The sequence below is a fragment of the Somniosus microcephalus genome, chromosome 1 (assembly GCF_052327205.1).
Source record: "Somniosus microcephalus isolate GS21.2 chromosome 1, FLI_Smic_1.0, whole genome shotgun sequence".
NCBI lineage: Eukaryota > Metazoa > Chordata > Chondrichthyes > Squaliformes > Somniosidae > Somniosus > Somniosus microcephalus.
The window spans coordinates 70,331,152-70,351,530 of NC_140987.1; the positions used below are offsets into that span (position 1 = coordinate 70,331,152).

The 20,379-nt window shown below is 49.0% G+C and overlaps 1 protein-coding gene across 1 annotated transcript in view; it reads left to right on the top strand.

Annotated features, from left to right (window-relative positions):
- Positions 1 to 4,476: 4,476 nt before the first annotated feature.
- b4galt1l (DP-Gal:betaGlcNAc beta 1,4- galactosyltransferase, polypeptide 1, like) overlaps positions 4,477 to 20,379 on the top strand; it is a 118,799-nt gene continuing 102,896 nt past the window's right edge. Inside the window, exon 1 of the mRNA XM_085982880.1 lies at positions 4,477 to 4,879. Within this exon, the coding sequence (XP_085839006.1) occupies positions 4,627 to 4,879 (253 nt within the window). The 5' untranslated portion in view covers positions 4,477 to 4,626. The remainder of the gene's footprint in view (positions 4,880 to 20,379) is intronic.

The window sequence follows — 20,379 nt, forward strand, 5'->3', positions numbered from 1 at the left end:
TCCTGGAGTCGCTATCGCTCTTCTGGTCTTCGGAGCTACTGTCCGTCATCATTTGTACCTTTCTGTGCTTTTCCTTATTGATACTTTTCCTGTTAGTGGGTTTTTTGTTTCCAGATCGGCACACACGTGGAATGTGTCCCATCTTTCCGCATTGCCTCCATGCTTTGTCCTTGAACCAGCAGTCCCTCTGGTCATGGGTGGATCTGCCGCAGCGATAACATCTCTCGAAACCCCGTGTCATTTCATGGGTGCCGAAGTCCTGTGGCCTTTGCTGTATCTCTGCAGCTCCTCTTGCACTGAAAGCCTTGTCCAGTGTTAAATCTTTCTCAGAAAATAGCTTTTTTTGTGTTCCTACACTTAGGAGACCGCAGACTAATTTGTCTCGCAGAGAATCTGCCAGTCCTGCCTTGAATTGGCAGTGTAGGGTATCAACAATCTCCTTAAAATTCTTGTCCATCGGTTCGGCTGGAGTGATTAAGTTTGGTAACAGCTTGTATGTCTTTGCGCCCATTAGATCCAGAAGTACTGAAGCTTTTTTCTCATCTTCTATTCCATTTGCGGTGCAATATACCTCCACTCTTTCCACATATGTGGTCCAATCCTCTATCTCGTTATCAAAAGCATCAATATTACCAGAATTAGGCATCTTAGAAAAGATATGGCACTTCCCGCGCTTTTCTTTTCTGCAGAAAAGATATGGCGCTTTCCCGCCGCTGCTGCCGATGACGATGCTGTTTCCGTTCTTTTTTTATTTATTTATTTATTTACAGTTGGAGACTCGTTCCCGCCGGACTCTCTCTCTAGGTCTGAACGCCGACCTGCTTGCAGCCGTGGCCATCTCCCGAGTGCTCCCTCCCCGTCTGTTACTGCTTGCCTCCGCTTTCGCTGCTTGGCCCAGCTGTAGAGCCAGCCACTGGATCCCCAGCCTGACGCCCAGGAAGGATTACCGCAGTACCTGCCACCAGCTTGGCCAGCTGGTGAAACAACAGCTTCTTTCACTTCTTGATTCTTCTGGACGCCAGAGGAATCGATGTCCTTGAGGTGCTGCCGAATTGTAGGTAAGTCCGTTTCCACTTTGTTGCCACTGTAGTGTCCGTGTGTTGATAGAGACACTGAAGACAGGAGTTGGTTCATAGGTGTTTACTAAGCAAAGTCTGGAGGGGTACTAACGGATATAACACAATATATAGGCTTATATAGCCCGAGTGGCCATTACCAGCATTACAGCACATATGGGGCTCTTAAAGGCACATACACTACATGGACGACATCCTAGTGACAGGTGAAGATGACAGTGAACACCTTGCCAACCTAGAGCAGGTGCTCACTAGACTACGTGAACATGGGCTACGAGCCAATCGCCCCAAGTGCGAGTTTTTTAAGAAACAGATATCGTATTGTGGCCACGTGATTGATGAAGAGGGGTTGCATAAGTCCCCTGACAAAATTGAAGCGGTAGTTAAGGCTCCAGCGCCTGAAAATGTGTCGCAACTGAGGTCATTCCTCGGATTGGTGAATTACTACCATAAGCTTTTGCCGAATTTGTCCACAATTCTGCATCCACTGAACGCCCTACTACGAACGGGAGTAGCATGGAAATGGAGCGATGAATGTAAGCGGGCCTTTCAGAAGAGTAAGGACCTAATCACTTCAAGAGAAGTATTGACTCACTACAACCCATCACTACCGATAAGACTGGCGTGTGATGCGTCTCCCTACGGCATTGGGGCGGTACTGTCACATAAATTCCTTGATGGTTCAGAGAGGCCGATAGCTTTTGCGTCATGCTCGTTAACTTCAGCCGAGCGTAACTACGCCCAGATTGACAGAGAGGCCCTCAGCCTGGTGTGGGGGGTGAAGAAGTTCAATCACTACTTGCACGGTCAGAAATTTACTCTACTAACTGATCATCAACCTCTCGTCTCCATTTTCAACCCTCAGAAGGGCGTACCGATAATGATGGCACAACGGCTACAGAGGTGGTCCCTTTTCCTAGGGGCACACCAATATGACATCGAGTACAAAGGAACTAAACAGCATAGGAATGCTGATGGATTGTCGCGCCTACCGTTGCCGACGGTGGAAGAAGAACTGGCAGTGGATCCAGTGGAGTTATTCCACTCGACTATTGTCGAATGTCTCCCTGTGACGAATGTAAACATAGAAAAGGAAACACGAAATGACCCGACACTCTCCTGGGTCTATGATTTAACGGTGAAGGGATGGCCAGCACATGGCGAACCACTGCTGCCAGCATTCTCGCCGAGAAGAGAACAGCTGTCAGTGTGCAGAGGAACCTTGATGTGTGGATCCAGAGTAGTAATTACCCCCAAATTGAAGGATAGAATGCTCAATGAGCTTCATGTGGGTCACCTGGGAGGGGTAAAAATGAAGAACTTAGCCAGAGCGTTTGTGTGGTGGCCGGGAATCGATAGAGAAATCGAAGAGATGACCAAGAGCTGTGCAGGATGCCAGAAGGTCCAAAACGCCCCACCACAAGCCCCTCTACATCCATGGGAGTGGCCCTCATCTCCATGGCAAAGGGTGCACATTGATTTTGCTGGTCCCTTTATGGACTCGATGTTTTTAATTGCGGTGGATGCACATTCAAAGTGGCCAGAGGTAATAAAAATGTCCTCAACCACCACAGAAAAAACTATCACAGTCTTACGAACCATATTCGCCAGGAATGGGCTGCCTGAACAGATTTGCTCTGACAATGGACCACGGTTTGTGTCTGAAGAGTTCCGGAGGTTCTTAAAGAACAATGGTGTTAAGCATTACACATCCGCCCCATATCATCCAGCCACTAATGGATTGGCCGAGAGGTTTGTTCAAACATTCAAGAAGGCTATCAAGGCAATGTGTAATGAAGATATACCCCTACAACACAAGGTGGATAACTTCTTGTTTGCCTACCGGAATGCGACACATGCGGTTACCAACCAAACTCCAGCCATGATGTTCTTCAATCGAAGACTACGATGCCGCTTGGATTTGGTTAAGCCAAACGTCAGAAGAGATGTGGAGAACAGGCAGTTTCAGAATATGAATGAAAGGCCGACCAGGAGTTTTAAGATAGGTCAACCAGTTTTGGCCCGGGACTACCGCACAGAGAAATGGCAGCCAGGAACGATCTGTACACGGCAAGGACCTCTAATGTATACCGTGGACGTTGGAGAGAGCATTGTAAGACGCCATGCTGACCAGATTCTAGAGTCACTGGAAAACTTCAACTCCACACCACGATCTGATACACCTGGCGATGAAACCGAAGTACCAATTGCATCTACCGCAGAATCGGTGATATTGGAAGCAGACAAAGCAAACAACGACATTGATCCCGACTCAACCTTGCCAGAAGAACCTGATATCCCAAAGAGGCGTTATCCTGACAGAATCAGGAAGCCTCTTCAAAGACTGAACTTATAATTGTTTAACTTCAACTAATGTATCTAGCAACCGTAATTGTAATTAGTTATTATTTAGTTGTTAAATGAATGTTATGTACTGTTTATCTAAAAGGGGAGGAATTGTTGTGTAGGTCCCTTTAAGGGAATAACTGGTCTCAGACTGCAGTACCGGCAGTGACCACCCCTGTCTAAAAGGCCCTAGCAGGCTTCTGTAGTTTCAGTTTCCAGATTGTCTCCATTCAGTAAAGACTTGTTAAACCAACTCCTGCATTCCGTGTCTCCATTAACACACAGATTTAATAGTTACTTCAAATAAAACACTACTTTGGCTCTAAAGCGATTTGGGATGCCTGAAAAGCGCTACATAAATATAAGTATTTTCTTTTTATTCCTGGTGGGCTACGGTAGTTCTGATTCGCCCCTCCCCGGGACGGGCTGGAGTAGTTCATCTTAGCCCCTCCCGAGGGGGTGCTGGGGTGGTTCAGATTAGCCCCTTCCTGGGGGGGGGGGGGGGGGGGCTGGGGTGGTTCAGATTAGCCCCATCTGCGGGGGGGCTGGGGTGGTTCAGATTAGCCCCTCCCTGGGGGGGCTGGGGTGGTTAAGATTAGCCCCATCTGCGGGGGGGCTGGGGTGGTTCCGATTAGCCCCTCCCTGGGGGGGAGCTGGGTGGTTCAGATTAGCCCCTACTGCTGGTTTCTGATTAGCCCCTCCTGGGGGAGTTGTTTCTGATTAGCCCTGCCCCCAGGGGGGGTAGTGGTTTCTAATTAGCCCCGCCCCGGTGGGGTGGTTTCTGATTAGTCCCGCCCCAGGGGAGTGGTTTTTGATTAGCCCTGCCCTGGGGGTGTGGTTTCTGATTAGCCCCGCCCCAGGGGAGTGGTTTCTGATTAGCCCCGCCCTGGGGTGTGTGGTTTCTGATTAGCCCCGCCCCAGGGGTGTGGTTTCTGATTAGCCCCGCCCTGGGGTGTGTGGTTTCTGATTAGCCCCGCCCCGGGGGTGTGGTTTCTAATTAGTCCCGCCCCAGGAGGTTCTAATACGCCCTTTCCCGGTGGGTAGTTTTGATTAACGCCTGGTGGGGCCCAGTCTAAGGCATTTTTGGCGGGTGCGGAAGCAGCGGCAGCCAGAGCTGTCCCTCAGTCAGTCAAACCCTCTGCGGCCGGTCCCGGCCGGCGCAGAGACCGCGGCCCGAGCGAGAAGGTTAGTGAGGTCGGCGGCCATGGGCAGGTACGTGGCGACGGTGGCGGCCTCGCCGGTGCACGTCCGCGGGCTTCATGCGACGTGCCTGGCGGTGATTGTGCTGAGCGGCCTGCACCTGACCGTCACCCTGCTCTACTACCTCAACATGCACGTTTACACCGCGCAGCTGGTGCAGAGGTTCCTCGGGCCTGAAAGCCCCGGCACATTGGCGGCCCCTAACACCACCAGCATCCAGCCGCTTCAGCCGTGCCCGGAGACATCGCCGCACCTCGGTAAGTGGGACGGGAACGGGCCTGGGTATACTGCCTCTGGGGACCTCTCGAGGTCAGGACCACCAGCCCTGGTGATTGAGGAGTATTAAATTTATTAAATTATCCAAATAAAATTATACCCCAGAAACAGACACGTTTGTCCAACCAGCTTATGTTGCTGCTTATCCTTCATTCGAGCTTTTTGACTGTTGGAGTTGCATTGATCCAAGCAAGTGGAAAGTATTCCATAACACCCCGACTTGTGCCTGGTAGGTGGTGAAGAGGCTTTTGGGGAGTCGGGAGGAGAGCCACTAATTATAGAATACCGAGCCCCTGACCTGGTCTAGTTAACTTTCTTCTCATTGGTGACTACCCCACAAGGATGTTGATAGTGTGGGATTTGGCAATGGTAATGCCAATGAATGTCAAGGGGCGCTGGGTAGACACTTGTTGTAGATTGTCATTGCCTGACACTTGTGTTCTCGTGATGTTACTTGCGCTTATTAGATATTGTCCAGGTCTTGCTGCACGTGGACATGGACTGACTACTTATCTCGGGAATTTCAAATGAGCTGAACACTACAATCATCAGCGAACAAACCTTGTGATGGAGGGAAGTTCACTGAAGCAGCTGAAGATAGTTGGGCCTCGGACGCTGCCCTGAGGAACTCCTGGGGCTGAGATGTTTGGCCTCCGAACAACCACAACCATCTTCCTTTGTGCTAGGTATGACTCCAGCCAGTGGGAAATTTTCCCCCTGATCCCAGTCGACTTCAGTTTTACGAGGGCTTGATGCCACACTTGGTCAAATGCTGCCTTGATGTCATGGGCAATGACTCTGCCCTCCCAAATCCCTACCCCAACCCTTCATTACTCTTTGACCTTCCTACTCTCATGCCGCCATCCCAGGCTTAATTCCCTCTTGGATAAGCCTACAGCTTCCCTCTGTGCCTCTCTTGGAATCTGGGCAGTGTCCTAGGCCCAGCCATTTTCAGCTGCTTCATCAATGATCTTCCCTGCAACATAAAGTCAGAAATGGGGATGTTCGCTGATGACTGCAAAGTGTTCAGCGCCATTCACAACTCCTCAGATAATGATGCAGTCCATGCCGGCATGCAACAAGACCTGGACGATGTTCAGGTTTGGACTGATAAGTAACAGGTAACATTTGTGCCACAGAAGTGTCAGGCAATGACTATCTCCAGCAAGCAAGAGTGTAACCACCACCCCTTGACATTCAACGGCATTACCATTGCCGACTCCCCCACCATCAATATCCTGGGGGTCACCATTGACCAGAAACTTAACTGGACCAGCCACATAAATACTGTGGCAACAAGAGCAGGTCAGAGGCTGGGTATTCTGTGGTGAGTGTCTCACCTCCTGACTTCCCAAAGCCTTTCCACCATCTACAAGGCACAAGTAAGGAGTGTGACGGAATACTTTCCACTTGCCTGGATGAGTGCAGCTCCAACAACACTCTAGAAGCTCGACACCATCCAGGACAAAGCAGCCCGCTTGATTGGCACCCCATCCACCACCTTAAACATTCACTCCCTCCACCACCGGCGTACCGTGGCTGCAGTGTGTACATCTACAAGATGCACTGCAGCGACTCGCTAAGGCTTCTTCAGCAGCACCTCCCAAACCCACAACCTCTTCCACCTAGAAGGACAAGGGCAGCAGGCGCATGGGAACACCACCACCTCCAAGTTCCCCTCCAGGTCACACACCATCCTGACTTAGAAGTATATCACCGATCCTTCATCGTCACTGGGTCGAAGTCCTGGAACTCCCTACCTAACAGCACTGTGGGAGTACTGTACCTTCACCACACAGATTGCAACACTTCAAGGAGGTGGCTCGCCATCACCTTTTCAAAGGCAATTACGGATGGGCAATAAATGCTGGCCTTGCCAGCGATGCCCACATCCCATAAACAAATTAAAAAATTCTACCAAGGGTCCATCGAGGCAGGTTCCCGCCCCTGCCACAGTACCAAAACGGCTCTCGTCAAAGTCACGAATGACATCCTTTGTGACTGTGACAAAGGTAACCTATTCCTCCTCGTCCTTCTTGACTGGTCTGCAGCCTTTGACACGGTTGACCACTTCATCCTTCTCCAGTGCCTCTCCACCGTCGTCCAGCTGGGTGGGGTTGCACTCGCCTGGTTCCATTCTTATCTAATTGTAGCCAGAGAATCACCTGCAATGGTTTCTCTTCCCACTCCCGCATTGTTACCTCTGGTGTCCCCCAAGGATCTATCCTTGGCCCCCTCCTATTTCTCTTCTACATGTTGCCCCTTGGTGACATCCGAAAACACAGCGTCAGTTTCCACATGGATGCTGACGACACCGAGCTCTACCTCACCTCCACTTCTCTTGACCCCTCCACGGTCTCTAAATTGTCAGACTGCTTGTCTGACATCCAGTACTGGATGAGCAGAAATTTTCTCCCATTAAATATTGGGAAGACCTACATTGTTTTCGGTCCCTGCCACAAACTCCGTTCCCTAGCCACTGACTCCGTCCCTCTCCCTAGCATCTGTCTGAGGCTGAAACACACTGTTCGCAACCTTGGTATCATATTTGACCCTGAAATGAACTTCCGGCCACATATCTGTGGCATAAGTAAGACCGCCTATTTCCAACTCCGTAACACCTCGGCTCATCCACTGCTGAAACCCTCATTCATGCCTTTGTTACCTCTAGACTTGACTATTCCAACGCACTCCTGGCTGGCCTCCAACGTTCTACCCTAAGTAAACTTAAAGTCATCAAAAACTTATCTGCATGTGTCCTAATTCACACCAAATCCCATTCATCCATCACCCCTGTGCTCACTGACCTACATTGGCTCCCGGTTAAGCAACGTCTTGATTTTAAAATTCTTATCCTTGTTTTCAAATCCCTCCATGGCCTCGCCTCTCCCTATCTCTGTAATCTCCTCCAGCCCCACAACCCCCCTAGAGGTCTGCGCTCCTCTAATTCTGCCCTTTGCGCATCCTTGATTGTAATCGCTCAACCATTGGTGGCCGTGCCTTCTGTTGCCTAGGCCCTAAACTCTGGAATTCCCTGCCTAAACCTCTCCACCTCGCTACCTCTCTTCGCTCTTTTAAGACGCTCCTTAAAACCTACCTCTTTGACCAAGCTTTTGGTCACCTGCCCTAATTTCTACTTATGTAGCTTGGTGTCAAATATTATGTCTTGTAATACTCCTGTGAAGCACCTTGGGACATTTTACTATGCCAAAGGTGATATATAAATACAAGTTGTTAACAGTTTTTAAATCCAATTTTCTGTAATTCCACTAATTTTATACCCTGACTCTTCCCAATAGTCTGTGTGTAACTGTAATTTCCTCCAGCCCTACAGCTCCTCCCATGTCCCTCTGACTCGGTGCAGTAGACGGTGCAGCACGCTGTATTGAAAAGTACAGCCTGGGGAAAAACTGCAGGGATGTTTTCCCTTTTTCTTAAGTTTAAAAGCCTTCATTTTTTTTTTTGATGGGCTGCCTTAATCGAGGAGCTCTCTTGCCTTTAGAAGTGTCTGCCTCTGTGCAGCATTGATCTCAGCCTTGGGTATCATCATATGAATAAGTATCTGGCCATGGATGGTGTACTGTGTTTGTTTCCCCGGCTGCTCCTTGATGCTGAATTTGAAGATTTCACCCAGACTAAGTCTTTTTCATGGGATCAATAGATCTCAAGACACCAATGGCTTGGCAAATGACGGTGAAAGCGCTCTACGTTATGCAGAACAAGGAAAGTGAATGGACAGAACAGATATAACTCTTTCATGCAGAAGTTGTTTGGAATAACATCAGGAATTTTAAAAGGGAATTGAATGGGCATTTTAGGGATAGGCAATAAATGCTGGCCTTGCCAGCGACGTCCATGAATGAATACAAAAAATATTGGTGAGAAAATCAATTGGGGGATGTGGTAGTGAATTATGTGTTCTGTTTGTGAACTCTGAGGGTGGCCAGATGGACTGTAATGACCCCTTCTAGTCTGTACATTTCTAAGATGTCATTTATATATTTTTAATATTTGTTCATGTACTGACTTAAGGTTGCTGTCATAATGTAACTCGATTCTCAAAAAAAGTCAGTCTGCAATCAGACCTGATCGAGGGCTTTAAATTATGAAGGGTGTACAATAGGGTAGATGTAGAGAAGGTGTTTCCACTGTGGGATAGTCCAAAACTAGGGGCCATAAATATAAAATAGTTACCAATAAATCCAATAGGGAATTCGGGAGAAACCTTTTTACTCAGAGCGGTGAGAATGTGGAACTCGCTACCACATGGAGTAGTTGAGGCATTTAAGGGGAAGCTAGATAAGTACGTGAGTGAGAAAGGAATAGAAGGTTAAAAAAGCATACGGGATCCTGGGCTTCGTAAATAGAGGCATAGAGTACAAAAGCAAGGAGGTAATGTTAAACCTTTATAAAACACTAGTTCGGCCTCAACTGGAGCATTGTGTCCAATTCTGGGCACCGCACTTTAGGAAGGATGTGAAGGACTTGGAGAGGGTGCAGAAAAGATTTACAAGAATGGTGTTCCAGGGATGAGGGACTTCAGTTACGTGGATAGACTAGAGAAGCTGGAGTTGTTCTCCTTAGAGCAGCGAAGGTTGAAAGGAGATTTGATAGAGGTGTTCAAAACCATGAGGGGTCCAGACAGAGTAGATAAGAGAGAAACTGTTCCCATTGGCGGTAGGGTCGAGAACCAGAGGACGCAGATTTAAGGTGATTGGCAGAAGAACCAAAGGCGACATGAGGAAAAACTTTTTACGCAGCCTTTGATTATGATCTGGAGTGCACTGCCTGAAAGGGTGGTGGAGGCAGACTCAGTCGTGGCTTTCAAAAGGGAATTGGATAAGCATCTGAGGGAAAAAAATTGCAGGGCTACGGGGAAAGGGCAGGGACTAGCTGAAGTGCTCTTGCAGAGAGCCGGCATGGGCTCAACGGGCCGAATGGCCTCCTGTGCTGTAACCATTCTATGATTCTACGGATTCGTTGGTCAAATTTGATGAAGTAAGGTGGGAAGAGGCTGATGTGGAGCATAAAAACCAGCATAGACCTGGTGGGCCGAATGGCCTGTTTGTGTGCTGTTGGTGCACTTCAGTGATTACATAGAATTATCGGATGAAAAAATTGTAACTTGAATGCATGGGAGGAGGCATTAAAACATTACAAAGCAGCACCACCCTGGGGAGAAAGTAAATATACAGTAGTAGTTTCGGAACACATTCCCAATAGCCAAATTAAGAGAAAAATGTCAGTCATTAACATTTAATGAGAGGGATGATTTGGTTTACGTCAAAAAAGAATGAGCGAAAATGGCCTCGCTCCCCCTCGGCATGGAGTGCACTCATTATCCTCCCACATCATGGATCCTTAGTGCAAGCTTGTTGTTACCGGAATGTTTGATGCATCTCATTCGCTACCAACAAACCCTGATGACGTGGAGGGTGTTTTCTCTCATTACTTAGGGAACAAAGCACTTTTCTGAAAGCCAACAATAATTCTCCAGAATGTAGCAACTACAAGGCAACTTTAAAGGTTCCATTTGCAATTTAAAAGCAGTCGTTGAATGAATTATTTTTTTCAATATAGCACTCGGAAAAAAAGATAAGTCTGCAAGTTGCTCTTTGCCTCAGGAGCTTAGTGGAAATTTAAGCCTTCCATTTTCTGCAAATCACATTCTTTACTAACTTATATCTGCTTGTTTACTGTGACAATTTGTTTGCAGTCTTTTGTTATAATTATGTGAAGATATTCAATATACCTGTCATATTCTTATCTGGAATAGCTTATTTTAAAATAGAATATTATTTCTCTCCTCCATCCTTTATTATTTTGCTAACCCTCCATTTTTCTTAGTGTCCAAAGCCCTGGAGCACCAAAGCTGTGATAACTTATCACATCTAAGGGTACAGTGATCACTAGATCCAAGATGCTCACTAATGTTCAGGTTACTATTTAGCTTTGGAAAGAAACAGAGTTAACGTTTCGGGTCGATGAGCTTTCGTCAGAACCGGACCTGAAATATTAACTCTGTTTCTCTCTCTACAGATGCTGCCTGACCTATCGAGTATTTCCAGCATTTTCTGTTTTTGTTTCAGATTTCCAGCATACGTGGTATTTTGCCATTGTACTAATTAGCTCTGCTGGATTGCAAAATATGAAATGCACCCTGATAGCAGGCTGTTTGACTGAGAGGTTATATCTATCAGAAAGATTGACTGGGCTGGGGCTCAAAGAGAAGACTGAGCGGTGACCTGATAGAGGTCTTCAAGATATGTAAGGGTTCGGTAGGGTAGACATAGAGAAGATGTTTCCACTTGCGGGCGAGACCAGAACTAGGGGCCATAAATATACGATAGTCACTAATAAATCCCATAAGGAATTCAGGAGCAACTTCTTTACACAGAGTGGTTAGAATGTGGAACTCACTACCACATGGTGTAGTTGAGGCAAATAGCATAGATGCATTGAAGGGGAAGCAAGATAAGCACATGAGGGAGAAAGGAATAGAAGGACATGTTGATGGGGTTAGATGAAGAGGGGTGGGAGGAGGCTCGTGTGGAGCATAAACTCTGGCATGGACCAGTTGGGCCGAATGGCCTGTTTCTGTGCTGTAAATACTTTGCAATCATAGAAAGTTACAGCACGGAAGGAGGCCATTTCGGCCCATCGTGTCCGCGCCGGCCAACAAAGAGCTATCCAGCCTAATCCCACTTCCCAGCTCTAGGTCCGTAGCCCTGCAGGTGAGAGCATCCCAAGTGCACATCCAAGTACTTTTCAAATGAGGTTAGGGTTTCTGCCTCTACCACCCTTTCAGGCAGTGAGTTCCAGACCCCCACAACCCTCTGGGTGAAGAAATTTGCCCTCAAATCCCCTCTAAACCTTCCACCAATTACTTTAACTCTGTACCCCCTGGTTTTTGACCCCTCTGCTAAGGGAAATAAGTCCTTTCTATCCTCTTTATCTATGCCCATCATAATTTTATATGCCTCAATAAGGTCTCCCCTCAACCTCCTTTGTTCCAAGGAAAACAAACCCAGCCTATCCAGTCTTTCCTCATAGCTAAGATTCTCTACTCCTGGCAACATCCTTGTAAATCTCCTCTGTACCCTCTCTAGTGCAATCACATCTTTCCTGTAATGTGGTGACCAGAACTGCACTCGGTACTCTAGCTGAGGCCTAACTAGTGTTTTATACAGTTGAAGCATAACCCCCCTGCTCTTGTATTCTATGCCATGGCTAATAAAGGCAAGCATTCCGTATGCCGCCTTAACCACCTTTTCTACCTGGCCTGCTACCTTCAGGGATCTGTGGACATGCACTCCAAGGTCCCTTTGTTCCTCTACACTACTCGGTGTCCTTCCATTTAATGTGTATTCCCTTTCCTTGTTAGCCCTCCCCAAATGCATTACCTCACACTTCTCCAGATTGAATTCCATTTGCCAGTGTTCTGCCCACCTGACAAATGTATTGATATCTTGTGGTAAACCACTGTTTGTATACTGTTTGCATTCCATTGTGTACATGCCTGGACATGCCTCGGCTGACTCCTCCCACAAGTCCTAGTATAAAGGTGGCTGCTCCCCAGCCCTTTGTATTTCTGGACCGGTCGACCACTCGAGGCAGACCTCCATTCTTTTGTTAATAAAAGCCTTTAGTTACTCTTCTAACTCTCAGTCTTTTATGAGTAATTGATAGCGCATCAATTTTATTAACAAAATTTTTATAATGGAAAAGATCCTCACACCAGCATGCCTGGACTTAAATCATCGGGAGGCGGACTCATCCACCAAGTTTACTCACTGGCTTAAGTGTTTCGAAAAATTCCTGACCGCCTCCGAAGCAATCAAATCGGAAGAGGACAAACTGGATGTCCTGACCTCCAAAGTGAACCACCGAGTGTACTCGGTCATCCAAGACGCGACCTCATACGCGGATGCTATCAAGCTCCTCGAGGACCAGTACACGCGCCCAGTGAACAAAGTGTACGCCAGGCACCTTCTGGGGAGTCGTAAACAACAACCTGGGGAATCGACTGTGGAATATCTTCAGGCACTGTCCGTGCTTGGCCGGGCCTGTGGGTGTAAGGATGTAAAGGCCGCCGTGTACACAGAGGAACTTATCCGGGACGCTTTTGTAGCGGGCCACAGATCCAATTACACCCGACAGCGACTGTTGGAGCAGAGTGACCTCAACCTCAACAAGGCCTCTGAACTCGCACTATCGTTGGATGCAGCCTACCAGGGCATGGATGCCTACTCCTCTGCACCGTGGACGCCGCGGGGAACGACAGCCTGGGACACGGTAGGACCGCCTCATAGCGCCGTGCCACCCCAGCAACGGCCCAACTACCGCAGCAGTGTCCCAAGGCCAGACAGCAGTGCCCCAAGGCCAGAAATGCTACTTCTGTGGCCAGGCAAAACACCCCAGAGCGCGCTGCCCGGCGAAAAACGCAATCTGCTCGGGCTGCGGGAAGAAGGGACACTACGCTAGCGTCTGCAGGGCCAAAGCCACCCCGAACCCCAGCAGCGCCGCGTGTGGGCCATGCGGGCCGCCATCTTGGGCCTCCTCGGCCATGTGCGAATCACCGGTACAGCAGCCATTTTGGACGCCTCCAGCCACATGGGGATCATGGACGCCGCCATCTTGGACGACAGCCGGGACGCAGCAGGCCCCCGACACCGCCTCATCTGATACCCGCAGCGACACACCGACCCCTACGCTGGCATCCGTTACACTGGACCAAGCGAGACCGCACCAACTGGCCAGTTCCACAATGGACATTAAGGTAAATGGTCACGATACAATCTGCCTTTTTGACTCTGGGAGCACGGAGAGCTTCATCCACCCTGACACGGTGCGGCGTCGCTCTCTCCCAGTCCTGCCTGCGCACCAGCGGATTTCTATGGCCTCCGAGTCCCAGTCAGCGGACATTGGCGGCTACTGCGTGGTGACACTCATAGTAGACGGGACTGTGTACGATAATTTTAAACTTCTGGTCCTGCCCGACCTCTGCGCTGCCGTTCTACTGGGGTTAGATTTTCAGTGCCACCTTAAAAGTGTTACGATGGCGTACGGTGGACCCCTCCCCCCACTCACAGTCCGCAGCCAGCAGCTTCCAAATTGCCCGCCGCGCACCAGGTGCAACCTCTCCACACTCCGAGTCACCCCCCCCCCCCCCCCACTGTTTGCTAACCTCACCCCCGACTGTAAGCCCATCGCCACAAAGAGCAGACGATACAGCGCCGGGGACAGGGTTTTCATTAAAACCGAAGTGGAGCGGCTCCTGAAGGAAGGGATTATTGAGGGCAGCACCAGCCCCTGGCGAGCCCAGGTTGTGGTCGTTAAGACCGGCGAGAAGCAGCGCCTGGTCATCGACTACAGCCAGACAATAAATCGCTACACCCTACTGGACCTTACCCACTCCCCCGCATAGCTGATATGGTCAATCAGATCGCGCAGTACCGCGTCTTCTCGACCATTGACCTGAAATCAGCATACCACCAGCTCCCTATCTGCCCTGAGGACCGCCAGTATACTGCCTTTGAGGCAAACGGCCGCCTCTATCACTTCCTTAGGGTTCCCTTTGGCGTCACCAACGGGGTCTCCGTCTTCCAAAGGGAGATGGACCGGATGGTAGATCAAAATGCGTTGCAGGCCACTTTCCCATACCTGGACAATGTGACCATCTGCGGCCGTGACTTGCAGGACCATGACGCAAACCTCGAAAAATTCCTCCGCACCGCCCAACTCCTGAACCTGACATATAACAAGGAGAAGTGCATATTCCGCACAAACCGCCTCGCCATCCTTGGCTGTGTTGTGGAACACAGAGTCATCGGTCCCGACCCCGACCGGATGCGTCCCCTTATGGAACTCCCACTGCCCCACTGCCTCAAGGCCCTGAAGAGGTGCCTAGGGTTTTTCTCCTATTACGCCCAGTGGGTCCCCTACTATGCGGACAAGGCCCGTCCGCTGATCAAGCCCACCTCTTTTCCCTTGACGACAGAGGCCCGCTTAGCCTTCCACCGTATCAAGGAGGACATCGCCAAAGCCACCATGCACGCAGTGGACGAATCCATCCCCTTCCAGGTGGAAAGCGACGCGTCCGACTTTGCCCTGTCCGCTACCCTCAATCAGGCGGGGAGACCCGTGGCCTTCTTTTCACGAACCCTCCAGGGCCCGGAGACCAGACACTCCGCTGTTGAGAAGGAGGCCCAGGCTATTGTGGAGGCTGTGCGTCATTGGAGGCACTACCTGGCCGGAAAATGATTTACCCTGCTCACTGACCAGCGTTCAGTCGCTTTCATGTTTAACAACAAGCAGAGGGGCAAAATCAAAAATGACAAGATCTTGAGGTGGAGAATCGAACTTTCCACCTACAATTATGAGATCTTGTACCGGCCCGGGAAGCTCAACGAACCCCCGGATGCTCTATCGCGTGGCACCTGCGCCAGCGCGCAGATCGATAGACTGCGGGCCCTCCACAATGACCTCTGCCACCCGGGGGTCACCAGGTTCTTCCACTTCGTCAAGGCCCGCAACCTACCTTACTCCATTGAGGAGGTCAGGACCATGACCGGGAACTGCCAAGTCTGCGCTGAGTGCAAACCGCACTTTTATAAACCAGACAGGGCCCACCTGATAAAAGCCACTCGCCCCTTCGAGCGCCTGAGCGTCGATTTTAAAGGGCCTCTCCCCTCCTCCGACCGCAACGTGTACTTCCTCAATATTATTGATGAGTACTCCCGTTTCCCGTTCGCCATCCCCTGCCCGGACATGACCAGTGCCACGGTCATTAAATGCCTAAATGACCTCTTCACCCTGTTCGGTTTCCCCAGCTATATCCATAGCGACCGGGGCTCATCGTTTATGAGCGACGAACTCCGTCAGTACCTGCTAACTAGGGGTATTGCCACAAGCAGGACCACCAGTTACAACCCCCGGGGGAACGGACAGGTGGAAAGAGAAAATGCGACAGTTTGGAAGGCCGCCCTGCTAGCCTTAAAGTCTAGGGGCCTTCCAACCTCCCGCTGGCAGGATGTGCTACCCGATGCGCTCCACTCTATTCGGTCACTGCTCTGCACTGCCACTAACGCCACCCCTCATGAGAAAATGTTTGTCTTCCCAAGGAAGTCCACATCGGGGACATCGCTACCGCCATGGCTGACGTCCCCAGGGCCGGTCCTACTGAGAAGACACGTGAGGACCCATAAAACGGACCCCCTGGTCGAGAGGGTCGACCTCCTCCACGCCAACCCCCAGTACGCTTACATTGCGTACCCGGACGGGCGGGAGGACACAGTCTCCATAAGAGACCTTGCACCCTCGGGGGCTGCAGTAACCCACTACCCACTACCACCCCCCCCCCCCCCCACGATCCGATATCCAGCCCCAGCAGACGGCAGGCCTGGGTCCCGCGACCCGCTCAACATCTACGAGGACGACACGCCAGCGCCACAGCCTACGCGGGACTTGATGCCGGAAGCTTCACTACCCCCGCCGTCGCCACGCCGATCACAGCGGCAGACAAGACCTCCGGAGAGACTCCAATACACTAACTTTTAATACACTTCACCCCGCCGGACTCAATTTTAAACAAGGGGTGAATGTGGTAAACCACTGTTTGTATACTGTTTGCATTCCATTGTGTACATGCCTGGACATGCCTCGGCTGACTCCTCCCACAAGTCCTAGTATAAAGGTGGCTGCTCCCCAGCCCTTTGTATTTCTGGACCGGTCGACCACTCGAGGCAGACCTCCATTCTTTTGTTAATAAAAGCCTTTAGTTACTCTTCTAACTCTCAGTCTTTTATGAGTAATTGATAGCGCATCATATCTTCCTGCAGTCTACAGCTTCCTTCTTCAGTATCAACCACACAGCCGATTTTAGTATCATCTGCAAACTTCCTAATCATACCCCCTATATTGAAGTCTAGATCATTGATATATACCACAAAAAGCAAGGGACCTAGTACTGAGCCCTGCGGAACCCCACTGGAAACAGCCTTCCAGCCACAAAAACACCCATCAACCATTACCCTCTGCTTACTGTCTCCGAGCCAGTTTTGAATCCAACTTGACACTTTGCCCTGGACCCCATGGGCTTTTAACTTCGTGACCAGTCTGCCATGTGGAACCTTATCAAAAGCCTTGCTAAAGTCCATATACACTACATCAAACGCACTACCCTCATCTACCCTCCTTGTTACCTCCTCAAAAAAATTCAATCAAGTTAGTCAGACATGACCTTCCTTTAACAAATCAGTGCTGACTATCCTTGATTAATCCGTGTCTTTCCTGTCCTTCAGAATTCTTTCCAATAATTTTCCCACCACCGAGGTTAGGCTGACTGGCCTGTAATTACTCGGTCTATCCTTTTCTCCAGTTTTAAACAAGGGTACCACATTAGCAGTCCTCCGGCACCACACCTGAAGCCAGAGAAGATTGGAAAATGATGGTCAGGGCCTCTGCTATTTCCTCTTCTGCTTCGCTTAACAGCCTGGGATACATTTCATTCGGGCCTGGGGATTTATCCACTTTTAAAGTTGCTAAATAAACCCCTTAATACTTCCTCTCACTGTTTATTTCATCTAATATTTCACACTCCTCCTCCCTGATAGCAATGTCTGCTTCGCCCCCCTCTCTGTGAAAACAGACGCAAAGTATTCATTAAGAACCCTACCGACATCTCCTGCCTCCACACACCGATTACCCTCATGATCTCTAATAGGCACTACCCTGTCTTTAGTTATCCTCTTACTCTTAATATATTTATAAAACATCTTTGGGTTTTCCTTGATTTTACTTGCCAAGAATTTTTCATGCTCTCTCTTTGCTTTCCTAATATCCTTTTTTAATTGTACCCCTGCACTTTCTGTACTCCTCTAAAGATTCTGGAGTACTTAGCCCTCGGTATCTGTCATACGCCTCCCTTTTTTTCTTTATCCTACCCTGCATGTCTCTAGACATCCAGGGGGCTCTAGATTTGTTAGGCCCACCTTTTTTCTTTAAGGGCACATATTTGGACTGAACCCTCCGGATCTCCTCCTTGAATGCCTCCCACTGCTCTGACACTGATTTACCTTCAAGTAGCTGTTTCCAGTCCACTATGGCTAAATCCCCTCTGAGCTTAGCAAAATTTGCTTTTCCTCAATTTAGAATTTTTATCCCTGGTCTATCCTTGTCCTTTTCCATAACTACCTTAAATCTAACTGAATTATGGTCACTAGCACCAAAATGCTCCCCCACTGATATGCCTTCTACCTGCCTAGTTTCTTTAAGCAATACCGCGACCCCTCCCTCCCTTTTTACCTCCTTTTCTATCCCGTCTGAAAATCCTGTAACCAGGAATGTTGAGCTGCCATACCAGCCCCTCGGCCACGTCTCTGTAATAGCTATAATATCATAGTCCCAAGTATCTACCTGTGCCCTCAGCTCATCTGCTTTGTTCACTATACTATACTTTGTAACCTCTGCTATAGTAGCCAGTCTCATGTGAGGAAAGCATCCTTGACTATCTCAGTGAATCTGTATTCTCACTCTTCTGTCAGATTGTTCCTGATCTGTCCATTCAACCTGTGTGATTCTGAAAGACTCTGTGATTAGTTGCCCAAAGTGCTCCCTGTCCACCTGCTTAAATGGTGCTGGGGGTCTATAACAGATAGTAATTATTTGTACGGTTACGGTAGTGTAGTGGTTATGTTACTGGACTAGTAATCCAGAGGCCTTGGCTAATCCAGAGATGTGAGTTCAAATCCCACCATGGCAATTTATGAATTTGAATTCAGCTTTTTAAAATTAAAAAAAATATATATATATCTAATAAAAAGCTGTCATCAGTAATGATGACCATGAAGCTATCAAATTGTCGTAAAAATCCAACTGGTTCACTAATGTCCTTTAGGGAAGGAAACCCTCAGCAATGATTCTTAACTGCCCTCTGAAATGGCCTAGCAAACCACAAAGTTGTATTAAACTGCTACAGAAATGTAAAACAAGAATATAACTGGATGAACCACTCGGTTTTGACCTAGGCATCAGATTCAGATGCAACAAAGGCCCAGTCGACCCTGCAAAGTCCTCCTCACTAACATCTCTGGACTTGTGTCAAAGTTGGGAGAGCTCCCACCAACTAGTCAAGCAACATACTGACATAGACATAGTCATACTCACAGAATCGTACTTATCAGCCAACATCCCAGACTCCAACATCACCATCCTTGGCTAAGTCCTGTCCCACCAGCAGGACCGACCCACCAGAGGTGGCGGCACAGTGGTATACAGTCGGGAGGGAGGGAGTGGCCCTGGGAGTCCTCAACATTGACTCCGGACCCCCTGAAGTCTCATGGCATCAGGTCAAACATGGGCAAGGAAACTTGATGGTTACCACCTACAGCCCTCCCTCAGCTGATGAATCAGCACTCCTCCATGTTGAACATCGCTTGGAAGAAGCATTGAGGGTAGCAAGGGCACAGAATATTCTCTGGGTGGGGGGCTTCAATGGTAGTACCACCACTGGCCGAGTCCTGAAGGACATGGCTGTCGGACTGGGCTTGAGGCAGGTGGTGAGAGGACCAACACTAGGGAAAAGCCTACCTGAACTCATCCTTGTCAATCTACCTGTCGCAGATGCATCTGTCCATGAATGTATTGGTAGAAGCGACCGCCGTGGAGACCAAGTCCCATCTTCAAACTGAGGACACCCTCCATCGTGTTGTGTGACACTACCACCGTGTTAAATGGGATAGATTAAGAACAGATCTAACAGCTCAAAGCTGGGCAACCATAAGGTGCTATGGGCCATCAGCAACAGCAGAATTGTATTCCACCACAATCTGTAACCTCATGGTCTGTCATATCCCTCACTCTACCATTACCATCAAGCCAGGGGACCAACCCTGGTTCAATAAGGAGTGTAGAAAAACATGTCGGGTGCAGCACCAGATGTACCTGAAAATGATTTGCCAACCTGGTGAAATTACAACACAGAACTACATGCATGATGTGTGCTAAACAGCGGATGCAGCATACTATAGACAGAGCTAAACGATCCTGCAACCAATGGATCAGATCAAAGCTCTGCAGTCCTGCCACATCCAGTCGTGAATGGTGGTGGACAATTAAACAACTAACGGGAGGAGAAGGCTCCATGAACATTCCCATCCTCAATGATGGTGGAGCCAGCATGTGATTGCAAAAGACAAGGCTGAAGCATTTGCAACCATCTTCAGTCAGAAGTGCCAAGTGGATGATCCATCTCAACCTCCTCCTGTGGTCCCCACCATCATAGATGCCAGTCTTTAGCCAATTTGATTCATGCCACTGATATCAAGAAATGGCTGAGCACACTGGATACAGTAAAGGCTATGTTCCCCAACAACATCCCAACTGTTGTGCTGAACACTTGTGCTCCAGAACTAGCTGCACCTCTCACCAAGCTGTTCCAGTACAGCTACAACACTGGCATCTACTTGACAAAGTGGAAAAT